The 14,270-nt window shown below is 35.2% G+C and overlaps 1 protein-coding gene across 2 annotated transcripts in view; it reads right to left on the reverse strand.

Annotated features, from left to right (window-relative positions):
* Window positions 1-1,406: 1,406 nt before the first annotated feature.
* Window positions 1,407-14,270, reverse strand: part of LOC140155906 (sodium/potassium-transporting ATPase subunit beta-1-like) — a 56,197-nt gene continuing 43,333 nt past the window's right edge. For both annotated transcript variants that reach the window (XM_072178917.1, XM_072178916.1), the window contains exons 5-6: window positions 12,902-12,997; window positions 1,407-9,652 (exon numbers count right to left, since the gene is read on the reverse strand). In XM_072178917.1, coding sequence (XP_072035018.1) covers window positions 9,365-9,652; window positions 12,902-12,997 — 384 coding nt within the window. In that variant the 3' untranslated portion in view covers window positions 1,407-9,364. The remainder of the gene's footprint in view (window positions 9,653-12,901; window positions 12,998-14,270) is intronic.

The following is a 14,270-nucleotide window of genomic DNA, read 5'->3' on the forward strand; positions in this document are numbered from 1 at the left end:
ACTTTCCTAAAAAAACCTGAAAATTCACATGCCTGAAGTAATCAAAAGAGGGCGACATACAAGGTTAGCTAACGGTGCATCGTTATCGCATCCCTTGTTCTCCAATTAAAAAATAATGCATGCGTAATATGAATTTACCAAAAGCCGAATCCGGCTGTCTGCCGAATTCATAACAAATTGAACCGGTAGCTGCTGGTGTGAAAAGGTCACTGAACATTATACAGGGTGAAATTACAAACTTACTCAAATTATGTTAAGGGGTACTACACCCTGCACAATTTTTGTTGCCTATTTTGCATTTTCTCAAAAATTATAGCGCATTGATGACAAGTAAGATATGTATATTATAGGGGCAAGGACTACAACTACTGCACTGAAAATTTTATTTCAGCACAGACAACAGTTGCGGAGTTACAGTCAAAAATGAAGGGAAAACTAATATTTGATCAATAAATCAATAACTACTTTCCTTGAGTTGCTGAATTGTCAGTGCAGTAGTTGTAGTCCTTGCCCCTATAATATACATATTTTACTAGTCACCAATGCGCTATAATTTTTGTGAACAATGCAAAAATAGGCACAAAATTGGCCAGGGGTGTAGTACCCCCTTAATAACAATACCAATGTATTCTGGCCATAAGGACAGAAAATATATAGTTTGACCTATCTTTAGTCTGTCTCGTCTATAGATTAGAGTAATGCCACGCTGGATTATGCAGTGGCAGATTTGAATTGCGCACACTAACATAATCCAGTGGGGCATACGCACACATAGGACAAGCCTTTGCATCGGGGCCTGAGATTGGAATTCCAGTTTCCTTTCTCACGAAGTTAAGGGCTAAGAGTAAAATTGTACAATTGTGTTTGGGAGTGGCCTTCTCTCTTTTCTCTAGCTATTTTCTTCCATTTCTTGCTTTGTTTATCAAAGCTATCTAGGCCAGCATGCATATATTAGCCTACACTGGCTATCCAGGCTTGTGCATTTGTATGAGCTTGGAGCGGTCCATGGTTTTCCATGGATTAGCATGTGTTCCTCACGGACCAACCTGGGTAAACAAACAAACAAGGGCGATATGTGATGCAACTGATTCGAAACTGCTACCAAGAAATCTAACATGGCATTATTCTCAACTTGAGATGAGACACACTAATCACTATAAGATGAGGGATGGTTTTAACCAAATTTGAAATTGGACCCTGTGTGAAGTTTGATAACCTTTTCCCACCAAACGTTCTGATAGCAGTCCAGCTTTGCACATCCCCCCTCTTCCCAAGTGATACCAAACACCAAACATTTGAGTGTGTCAGGCTCACATGCTACAATGTAGAAGGATAAGTGTAACTCTATGGATACATTGCAAACTGTATATTTAAGCACCACAGTAAATAACACACATTCACAGCAATTTAAGGGGACCAATTATTTTATTTCATCATTGCTAAAGGCCAGAAAACAACCACCATATAACATACCAACAGTGAGTGAATAAATGTGACACCTATGGTCTCTTATTAAGTATTACATCAGAATTGTGTTGTTTGTGGTCACATACACATATCAAAAAAGATTTGTAACAGGGTAAATTGTTAAGATCACAAGATAGCTGATTGAAAACTGACTACATCACTTTGTATTGCCTACTAATTGAATACAAATCTAATTGAATACAAAGATTTTTTTTTTGGTTACGCTACTTTTTAGAGTGATGAATGTAATAACAAGTCTCGATTGACACCCTACAGATAAATAAATACTAGGTATTAATTACTGCAATAGGGCTATCCCGGGTGGTGGCATCAATGAACTGGTACAATGCGAAGTACATGTTTTGTATATGGATGTACATACATGGTACATAAAGCATACACTATTAATATGCATAATACATGTATGTACATGCACAGACTGAATGATTTGACACATGTTCATGTAATGCGATATTTTTCTGCAAGTACAATCAATCAGTACATATCCAAAACATGTACAGTGTTAAGATTGAGAAAACTGAAACACTATATCTGTGATCCAGTACTAGGTTGACAACTTACCCTGTATACCCTGAACAATTATTGTTATATTTGAGGGCACATTTATGTGGAACCACTGCTTAGTACATACAACAGCAGTTTTTAATGAATTAATATTAGAAATTTCTGGTATTCTCAATTCTACTACTTTTCACAGCTGATTTTATAAATGGGAGAAAAACAAAACCACAAAAACAAATTGAGTGGGACCAAGCCTATTGCATAGATCATCTGCATTTTTATCAGTTAGGTTGGACCTACAAGGGGTGGGACGGACAAAATCCGAAAGCAATTTGACTTCCTGATTTCTAGTATTTTGTGTTACATGAACGCCAAGTACTTTTACTTCAATTAGAAAAATCTACAAGTACTAGACTTGTCAAGTTTCACATGTTGCAAAAGTTTCTTGACTTATTTGTTGTCAGCCTTGAATAAACACAAACTCAAGGTATTGTAATTATGCCAACACCAAAACATTGTCTACTTTAAAAAAAAAAATGTTACTACAGGATTTTGTTTTGGTCAGTAAACCATGATAATAATAATAAAAATATGCCCCAAATAAAGGATTAATTTGCTTAAAAAACAGGCCAAACTAGCTACCACACTTCACAGACTGTATTATTGTCGGTATACTGGCAAATTTCCTACATTTTGAACCCACAAATACACACAATATGCAAATAACTTGTGAGAATATTAAATTGGGGAGGAATACATACACATAGGTTAATTAGCCGGTATTCCTTAAGAGCAGATGGTAATACCATTGGTCTGCGATATTTTGCTGTTGTATCAACAAGAAAGATATTCAAGGATGGGTCCCCTATATTTTATTTCCTTTTAAAAATGTGAACTACAGGAGTGGTACTTACACCATGAAAGAGTACACCCCTGTTCATGTACACAATACTCTTTAAAATGGAAAAGACCAAGGTACATGCTGGAGAATGAATACTTGGACTCAACCATTTTTTTTCTAAAATGAAGGATAGTGTCAACTAAAAGCGAAAAATACTTTGTTTATCTACCAGTTGCTCTATGTGTTCTGTTTACTATCACAAAATGAGTACATCAATTATTATATCATGAAATGCTTTTTTTTTGTTGCTTTTTTCACATCAATACAACATCGGGTAATCTGTTGAAGTGACATAAAATCAGTGAAAAAACACACTGTTGAACTGAGCTTTTCTGTACAAAAACATCATGAGCAATAATATCAAACACTGAGAAAATGGCCACAAACAATGTATATTATTCACAACTTTCTAACCAATTGAACTACTGTACCTCTGCCCTAGGTTGACAGCGCAACGTACCTTCTAGTAGTGAATGGTTGCATAATGTTGAGAGACACACATTTAGACAAAAGGTAGTTGGATTTTCAAATCAAAAAAACATTTTTTGTAACTGCAGCTGCCATCAAAGTTCACTTCTACAAATGCAAGTTTGCAGAAATGAACTTTGTCTTCTATAGCACTATACATGTGGCAAAATTCTTAAGTACACCCGCCATAGTGTGTAGTACATAAACTCTGACCTCTAGCACTGACAACGTGTGTGTTGGATTATACTCACCCCTAGAGTACAAATGCCTACACACACAGATCATGCCTACCACAAGATGAGACTTCATAATACAAAAGAAAGACCACCACTCGGTTACCATGGTTACAGCCTATTGTGGTGGAATAACTGACATACCATGGAAATATTTACCTTTTTAGGGAGGGGATTGGAAACTAATTATTATATTACAGTAAAATACAATCATTTTTTTTAAATATCCATAACAATTCTTTTATATTTTTTTTACAAAAGACTAATGTTCCAAGAATGGTATCAACTTGTCCACTGTAAAGATATTGCATGCTGCAATGGAAATAAGACTTTAAAATATATAAAAACCAACCAAGCTTATTAGATCTCAAGCTACTTCCTAGTCCCATCTTTCAAATAAAATGTTGGACAACCACATTTTTAAGCAACCAAAACAAGTCTGGCGTATACATTTCTCCCCGATACAATTACACCAATATGTTAGGTCACCTGCAAAATGCAGAGCAGCTTGCTAATGCTCAAGATTATTCTTACCCTCATAGTAGAGACTAAAATAGTGTACCTCTGCTATGAAAACTTTTGTTCATGTAGCTTTTACACACACAAACACATTCAAACCAAAGCTAACCATTTAGTTTCATAGCATATTCCAAAGGTACACTATTTTTTCCACTATAAGCGAGTGACAAACAAACATGGCAGACAGTGTCCATATTCTTCTAGTCTTATTCAAACCAACAAAACCACTGGTGCCTATACTGTTGGACCAGCACACTGTAGGCTGTAAGTATAGAATCTTATTGCATCTTGCCAGCATTAGTCATGTCAATGTTAAAAAGCAAGCCATTTGTTCCCACTTCGTGGGATGATGGACCAGAGGCAGCCAGCCAGTTATAAGTCGGCTTACAAAATGCAACAAGTGCCAGAATAACTCAGTTTCCAATATAGTTTTATCAACTCGTAATCGGCAGGAATTGTTAGGCTGTTACCACAACGCTGAAAAGTAGACCCACGTTTAGAGTGATATAGTTGACCTGACTGGTCTATATTGTGCGTGTTTAAATAAAGTAGTAAATAAAGTATACTTCTGGCAAGATGTCATAAGACAATTCTTGAAATAAAATATATTGATATTAATCCGATGTTATAAGACCTGCCGATTACGAGCTGATTAAAGTATATCTTTTTGATCAACTGGAGTTGATAAACCAATAGCTTAAGCTCCAGCACACACAATTGAGCTAAATAACGCTTTCGTATCTTCCCAATCCTTAAAGTGAACCACATGGATACATTCATCTTAAAATTATCAAACAAAAGATAAACTAAAAAGCAAATGGACCAAAATGCACATATAATAGGTAAGGCAAATGATTTCACTTGAGACTGTGACCAAACCAATTTTGTCACATGACCAAACATGTATGTAGAGCATCCATCAATGCTGGTCACATGATATAGTCACATGATATGATCATTATCTCTGTAATTGACTGTTACGACAAACCTTATACATACGTACAACCAGAATGCATAAAATCTATACCGTAATTGATAAAAACAAAAAGTAATGATGTACACCCGAATGTTTTCTGTTTTATGATCACAAGTAAACTTTTTTCAACCTATCATTTTATGCTTTAGAATATTGTTTTCTTTAAAAATAAAACACTTGGGTGCAGCATTTAAGGACAATGTTGAATAATGATTATTGCAGATAATTCACATATTCACAGTCATTCATAGTTGTTTAGGTTTTATTTTTTTTACTTTTTCTTTTTCCTCTTTTTTTTTGTTCTGACAAACCTAATCGACAAAACTTCACATCGATCGATCATGTTCGTCCTGGAGATTAGGCATTTAAGATTGTATACTTCAGAACCTTAAAAAGAATACTACTATTCATGTAATATTGTCTTGTTAATTCATAATACCACAACCAGAATCTAAATGATTGTAACGTGAGTCAAGAAATATATATATATGTATTTATATGTATTGACAATAACTACTCTACGAATTATGCCTTATCGGCAAAAGTGCTATTAAAATAACCAATTTTACATCCCAAATGAATCATAGGAATAAATTACAACTTAAAAAGAACAAAAATAACAACAGCATGAACGTACGACCCGATTGAATTACGTCAGTGTTAAGTACATCAAGATGAGACAAGTTCATGAAGTTAATCTGAAAGATGCCAGCAATTGAGAGCATTGTTTGCTACAAGATTGACAATGCAAACAAATCTACACCCTGGTTATAGAACTAGAGTTATTAGGTATGTTACTGGCTTCTATGACATACTAGATGAACGTTCCCTTCTTGATGACACCTATCTGTTGTAATAATTGCATTAACAAATTCATTTGAAGGGATGTCCACAAAATTGTCAAATTTACAAGTTGATTAACAGCTGAACAAGTCATGAAAGCCTGTAAATAGTTGACTTCCTTCTTTCCATGTACATGTGTTACAATGTATCACATCACATGAAATCAATTTGAATACCAATCACTTCTCCATATACAGAGAGAATACAATGCCTTATTTAAATACACCATTTCTAGAATGATTAAAATACCAATATCAGTAACAACAACATTACTGCTTTAAACGAAATTCTGAATTGGTCTTCCAGTTCATAGCCATTCAAAATATACAAAACAAAATCTGAATACAAGGGTCAAAGTACAGTGAGAAAAAAGTGTGGCCAACTTGGGTTGTTTGAATCCTGTATCCTGAGCTTAGCACTTTGAGACACCAGATTTGTACTGGCGAATCTCCATGCGAAGAGATTATTCTATCTCAATGCCGAAAAATCATTTCACTCAAGTGAATCTCAAATTAACCACAACCTGCACTTTATAACTCTGACTTTGACTCCCATTATCTAAAGGTTAAAACTCTACAGCTCACAAAAAAAGTTGATTGTGGTAAAAGCAATTTTGAAACTTTTTTTTTGGAAATCAGAATACACTGAAATACACATTCTTATCATTAATGTTATTAGGAAGGCAATGTATCTACAAGGCTTTGTGTAGGAAGGAATAATGATAACCACGTACGTACACAATAAACTCTCTGTTTTTAAATCTTATTTACCTCTCTCCATTCACAATAATATTTTTTTTTGTTTGTTTAATTTTTGTGTGTTTATACAAATACTGTACAGCAAAAACTAGATTTGTTTGTATTTTATATATAATTACACCATTCAACTCTTTTCGTCCATCCTGATGTATTCCCAAATTCTAAAAACCAAACGTCTTAATGTGGAAACCAAACACCCACAATCGCAAAACCCACACTGTTACTCACTTATGAAGCAGCAGTGTGTGTTTTATGTTGGGTTATATATCTCAACAACCTTTATGTTAAAATCACATTCATTCATTCTTCAAGTCATAAACATATTCCTTGGAAACAAGCTGCAGAAAAAAATTACATTTCTCATCATAAACTCTGTGGAAACAATTTATACCATTTTTTTCCCAATACTCTATAAAAATTTTGTCATGTACACAGCTTACTTATTTACTAATATAAGGGGAAACACTTGTATCGAGAACACTATCATGTCCGACATTGTACTAACTACATTATTTAAGTTTTGATATTACTATCATTGACTTCAACCTCACACACTTCTTATACTATTCAAAAAGATAGATGACAACAAAATCATAAAATAAAGTGAATAATCCTGTCAGGATCATGATTTAGACACATATGTGTCAAACCAAGCAAGTTGTGCTTTAGAAACACCATTATAGACGTACCCTACACCTTATTGGTCCTTAAGAATCGGACCTTTAAAATTGGACCTGTTGAAAGTTTTACACCACGCAAAACTTAAAACAGCTGCAAAATAAATCTGATTCTTTGGTTATTTCTGAAACACAATTGCTGCATTCACTTAGTGTGAACAGTATTTCAACACTGGAAAGTTCAACAATATAATACTGAAAAATTGTTTCCTCTTACGGGTCATTCTACAAAATGTTGCTGCCTTTTTGCCTTTGTATTCCACGCATTAGCACAGGCGTCTTAGTATGGACGTCACACATCACAGGAACATCACTTAATTACCCAGACCAATTGCGCCTTCCTGTTGTGCTTCACAGCTAACGAGGTAATTAACTTGTATAGTGTGCTCACGACAAAGAGGTAAATATTAAACACTAGGATATCAAGCTCCAAAGTTCCTCTACACTAACCAAATTGAAAGTTATCATACATTATAGCTTCCCATTTGTTGAAATTTTACATATATTTGGCAACTATTACTTGAAATTTGTAAAGATCCATGAAAATTCTAAAACAAAGGAAATATCATTTTCATTGACTATATTTCTAATAAGCATCAATACTGCTCAACCTTGATTTAAGAATCTGCAAGCAAAAAGCCAAATATTTATGAATACTTTTATTTGTTGTTGTTGAAAAGGCCAATTGCTAACCCTCTCAGTTTTGTTCACCCAAAAAACAGCAAAGTACAAAGTTATTGTCATTGGTATTTCTTCTTTGACAACATGTACTGTTGACAGAAAAAAGAATCAATTCCTTGACACATGCTTTTGGGGTGAACATACACAGAAGTAGTCCCATACATTTTAGAACAGCAAAGCAAAAGACAGGTCAATTTGCATGAGAGTACTTGGCAGTGCCCAAGAGGGGGGTGTACATTGATCTTACTTCTAACCCAGGTAAATCACACGAGCAGAACCAAACTAACACATTATTGCTTCTTTTTGTCTCATAGAATGATCCTTTATAGAAAACTTAAAGGTATGAAAAAAAAGGAGAGAAATCAAGTTAATTGTTGAGGAAATATGGGTGTGAACTAACTAATTAAATTACACAAAACAGTGTCTAACAATAATAACAGCACCTAAGTCAAATAAAACAAAAAACTAACAACACAAATTCTGTTACATTAATTTCCATGACTTCACTAATAATTAGAAACAAGAAAAAAAGGAAAATGGAATGTCTAATTTGTTGTACGTCATTCAGCAAAAAAAACCAAAAAAAACAAAAACAAATTCAGCATACGTTTGGGTCTCAAAACCATCACACTCGCGATCTCTCTATTAACAATAAGTACACTGAAGAAATTTACATACTGATAAATCATCACAGCTGAATATGTTACCTTCCTTGCAAAAAGAATGTTAAAAATATTTACTAAAAAAAGGCATTGCGTGCCAACTGGATCTGTGTTGATCGCCTGAATGAAAAGTTGCATGGAAATCATTGGGGGAAAAAAAGTTAAAATAATTGAGATTGGAAGAGAGGGGGGGGGGGAGGTAAATTAAATGTTACAAATTACCAAAAATATACAAGCTAAATTTCCTGAGGGATGGAATATAGTTAGTAGCTATAAGGCAGACATTGTTCAATTCCATCGCATCCTGAGTATTCTATCTGACACTAGAAGAAGCCGTTCCTGTAAGCTTCCAACTGAGGGAGGACTGAATAAGAGCGTCTCCTTCCAATATTAGATCTTATCACATCATCTGCACATAGCATTTTGGGATTTGTAATCAGAAAGAATTCACATGAAATAAAAAAGGACAGGAATGAAAATAAATAAACAAATTGGGAATTAGAAATGGGTTAGGTATTACCTGGGTTCTGCTGAAGAAAAAAAAATCCTATTGGCTCTTTTTGAATTAATGTTTGTTTAGTAGTTGTTTTAAAAAATAATGCCTACTTTTGCAAAGCAGTATGCATATGATTAAAACATACCCTAGTTGGCTTAACATTAAAGCTCATCCTTGCCTTTTGTTGGTTTTATATTAAACTCTACAACAAACTTTGACTCTTGATCTGTGTCATATAGTCCTTTTTTGGGCTTGATATTTGCTGTGTATGTACGACATTCAACCTTGGCTTCTGTGCCTGGAACCACTACAAATCTGATAGCAACCCACGGTGTAGCGTATTGCTTCTTACCACCAATTGCAGCAGGGTTGTATGGGAAGTAGCTGAATGGAATTCCTGCGGGTGGGTACACCTCCGTCGTATTGTAGTTTTTCGCATATTTTTCTTTCTGTGAAGTGAGAAAAACAAAAACAATGGGAATACAATCAACATTTTTTTAAACACTAACCAGGAAAAACTGTAGTGCAAGCAAGCATTCAATAACAACCTAGATATACTGTAGTTTTCCATATTTTAAAATAAAACTAACGGTAAATTAGATTATTTTTGGCCAACTTTGAACACTCGGAACGTTACATGTTAGTAGTGGGTGGCTTTGCCATAAACACAAATGTTCCTTACATTGCGTACACGTTCAGTACGCTACATGGACGTAACAGGTATGTTCGAGTTTTGGCCAAGAATTATTTAATTTACCGGTAGGTGCCTTGGGATTCAGTTGAAAACAATTTGTATCATTGTAAGTACTTCTTTGTTAACAGTTACTTGTCGCCCATAGCCCAGAATTGCACATTCAAACCAATCATTTGAATCATTCAGTCACTGTGCCAGCATTTCAGATCTAGCTTGAGAATTACACTGAAGTTTCATTCCTGAGACAGACTCTACTTTCAGCTTGTAACCATTTAATCAGCTTACTGTACCATTTCAGTAGGTTTATTTATGTATTTTTGTATTACGGTATACAATTAAGCCTTTGGCTGCGATGTATTTGTTTCATAAAACCTAAACCTAGGTCTAGGGTCACTTCTTTCTTTTTGCAGTACATCAAAATTTGGAATCCTCAATTGCACTTTCCATTAAAAATACCATGCATAACCAACATGGGTCTAGCAACTACTAACCGCCCACCACCATCCAATGTACTTTTGGGTTTATAATTACTTGCTCTGAAATCGGAAATAATTTCCCTTCCTGAAGTCAATTGGAAACTCTCTAAGGACAAGGCCTGCACAGGGAACAGTCAACAAAATTAAGAGAAAAAGACAGCATGGTTGACCCCTGATTCCGTTTTAACCTTGCACCTTAACTTAGTTGTGTGGTATGACATTTTGCAGGCCCCTCCTACAAGTCCATATTTGGTCATAAAGTCTGATTCAATATCTAGCCGGTCCCTGGGAGTAGCTACGGCATCCATCATGTGTAGCATCCTGACCTGCACATAACAAGCTCAGTGGATATGGCCAGTAATAAGCCGGTTCCTTTATTTGTAACCATGTTGACTCATTGGCACAAATAGAATATTACAACTTTGGAAAACCCTTCTTGGTTTGTTTCATTATTACGGGATGGGCAACCTTTTTAACTCGGTCCACGGGCCAGAAATAACCAATGAAAACTTGTGTCACAGATTAGATTTGCAGACAAACTAGCAAAGATTGGTATAGGTTTTAGAACCTGTTTAAAGAGCCCAGGAAATGTTGAATTTTTGAGGCAATCTTAAACTTTGCAAGGAAGTATCACAAAACCTGTTATTCCCAATGTACATGAAGTGTTGTCCTAGCTGAGCACTATAATTGTTCAAATCGCCATAAGTGAGATGAATATAACACATCACATGATATCAAGAATACCAGCAAAGATGCCAGAATCTTGCTTGGTTGGTTAAAAAATACCGGTAACACCTTGACATGTTCATATTGAACTTAACATGTGACCGTGTGATATGAATCATTTTACCATTCTGCAGTGTGTGGCGGGACAGAGTTGGGAAGGGCAAGCAGAGGAGCAAGGCAATATTTCCTTAAATGTGCTCTAATCCAAAAAAGCAAACCAAACAACGTCCTATTGCTTTACCGTCAATCAAGCGATATTTTTTCCAATTTCATTCAAACCATTCAGTATATTGACCTTTTAAGCTGATTATAAGGAAATTATTTGTGTATTTTTGGTCAGGCATTGCATCAGGTCACCTCATGCAATGTTTTGGTTATTTGATTTTCGCCAATTTTGGGGCATAAATCTTGCTTTTTCACACATTTTGTAGTTGCAGTCTACCAATCATGCTATCCCCACAAACAAAATGGCAGTGAGTGCCTACAATATAACCTGTGATTCAACTGTAAAGAGGAAAATCAAGTATTACAATTTCAGTTCTGTGGCAGGCAGGCAGGCTGCAATGAAACTAATGAGGGCATTCAAATGAGTCATTTCTCCCTTACTTTCTGTCTCAAAGGGCTATCCAAGTTTCAACACCAAATGTAATATAGGAGCCTATAGCAATTTACAGATAACTTCTTTAAGGTACATTATGTGAGAGCGACATGCATATCCTTTCGTTAATAGGGACAGCCATAACTATTTCAATCCCACATAATCTTGCCGGATTATGCCCAAACCAGCAACCCATTTACAGAACAGGCTGCAACTGCTTCAAATTTACAAATTTGGGCTGCAAAATTTCCCTAGATCCACAAAGAACATACAGTTCCATTTCATACTGGTGAACAAACTTTCATAACAATGCCACTGGAAGCAAAATTAATGCAAGGATCAGTGTCAAGATTCTTGAATGTACTTAAAAAGCAACAGCAATCCATCCAAGTAACCTGTGACTGTACTGAGCAGATGTAAATGACTAGGCTAGCCAGGCCACAAATTAACCCATAAGCCAATCACAGCACGATTACTGTCCTACAAGGAATACTGACAGGAAATTAAGTATGTTCAGGTCAAACACACACTTCACACGTGGCTATTCACAGTCTTGTGATTTGCTTGCCATTTTTAGAGCTCATGTGTGACAAATAAATCCCAACAGAAAGAATTCATCAGCCACTCAGATTCAACTATTTGCAAATTATAGCTTGATTTCTACAAGTGCCCAAAACCAAAGCAGAGTAATTCCAATTAGAATTTACACCAGATGCCTCATCACTAATGCTTTGACATTCAGACAAAAATGGGGGGGCAAAGGAAAGCATAATTTGAACAAATACACCAATGGTGCTGTAGCTCATTTGTTATGGTCAGGAATTGAAATTCATTGTGTTGGCGAAGTAAAGCATAATTTGTACAAATAAACCAATTGCCACAAAACTCTGACTTTATCAAACAACTTTTGATGTTCATGTGCTTTATTCATGGCATATTATCTTATATTTCTATTGCTCAGAAATTGAACTTTCTGACTTTATCAAACAACTTTTGATGTTCATGTGCTTTATTCATGGCATATTATCTTATATTTCTATTGCTCAGAAATTGAACTTTCCATCTTTGAGTATGGTATGTGACATTCAAGCTGCATCTTTGCTTGACAAAATCTGGTGATTTTTGCAAGTGCAGGTTGAGATTTCACATGTTTCCGACCTCATCTTATTGAATATGTCATGCATTCCTACAATAATTCACTTACGTATGCTTTACATGAAATAGCAATGTTTCCAGGTTCATAGTAGATGCCTTCTGGTTGATCATCTGCTGGGTATTCTTCAGGTTCCCAGTTGTATACCTGCTCAAAAGAAATACAAACAAAAGACATGTTAAAACTGATCTTTAATAGCAAATTTTAAGCATGCCTGACTCTAATGTATGCCAGATTTTTGTATGTTTAATTAATCAAAGAGGTTGTGTAAGGTTTTATCTGATATGTTTTCCAACTATTGTTCAGTAAGTGAGTTGACCGTAAACAGTGTAAATACTGCGAATGGGTTGGTGACTAATACACTTATAAAGCAACAACAAATTGAAGACTAATTAATAAATAGTAACCATGACCCGAGTCAACAGTAATCAAAGACTTAATAGCTGTAAGTGAAAACAGCTAGAGATCTTCCATGCATGTATGATTTCATGGTCAGTGTATTGGAACAATTACACCAGAACTGCAAAATAGTTTGATCACAGCTTCTGTCTTCAGGGAAAGGAAGAAGTGGAAATCAGCAGTGCATAGCAAATGCACAAAACCTTTCACGTGCTCATTTCAATTGCACACACATACATGCATCTCCAAATTACCATGGGTTGATTGGTGTAATTGTACAACAAGACCTTTTATCATTTTCACTATAATATTTTATCATTTTGAGCATGATGGTTAAATATAATCACAAGGGTGAAAGATGGATTGGTCCATTTGAATTGTTCCATTAGCCGGGAACAATCCATCTTTCACCTCTTGATTATATTTTGACCATTTATACACAAATTTAAAACAGCCAATACTTGTTTTATTCGACTCATACATGTATAAATTCACTAACATTACAAGAATATTCCATACGGTAATTAACCCAATAAAATGTCTAGAATTTGTGCGATTGATACTATTATGTCACTATGGTTGATTAACATTTGGCATTGTTACCATTTACTACAACCATTTGATAGTTTTTACCAACCCAACCGTTTATGAGAGGTAAGGAGCCTCTGTTCAATGGTCAGACACAGTATGTGTGTTGTATACGTGCAGGGAAGAGCTTGCTCTTTGAATGCTTTGCACGTACGTTAGAGCTCCATATACGCTTCCATTGTGGTTACCATAATTCACCACTTTTTTGTTCACAACTTTAAAATGAAAAATATCTCTGGCATTAAATTTTTACTGAGATAATGAGAAAAATATTAGCTTTCTTCTGATACCAAAATCTCAGTTTTGATAAAGAAAAATGGGGAATGAGGCTGTCGATCGGGTCAAGGACCTGTAAGTATGAGTGGTATAAAACATTATATTGTGTAATATAATCATCAGGACTGTTGTCAAGTAGAATTTACATTGCCGACAA

Source organism: Amphiura filiformis, chromosome 6, assembly GCF_039555335.1.
Source record: "Amphiura filiformis chromosome 6, Afil_fr2py, whole genome shotgun sequence".
NCBI classification, from domain to species: domain Eukaryota; kingdom Metazoa; phylum Echinodermata; class Ophiuroidea; order Amphilepidida; family Amphiuridae; genus Amphiura; species Amphiura filiformis.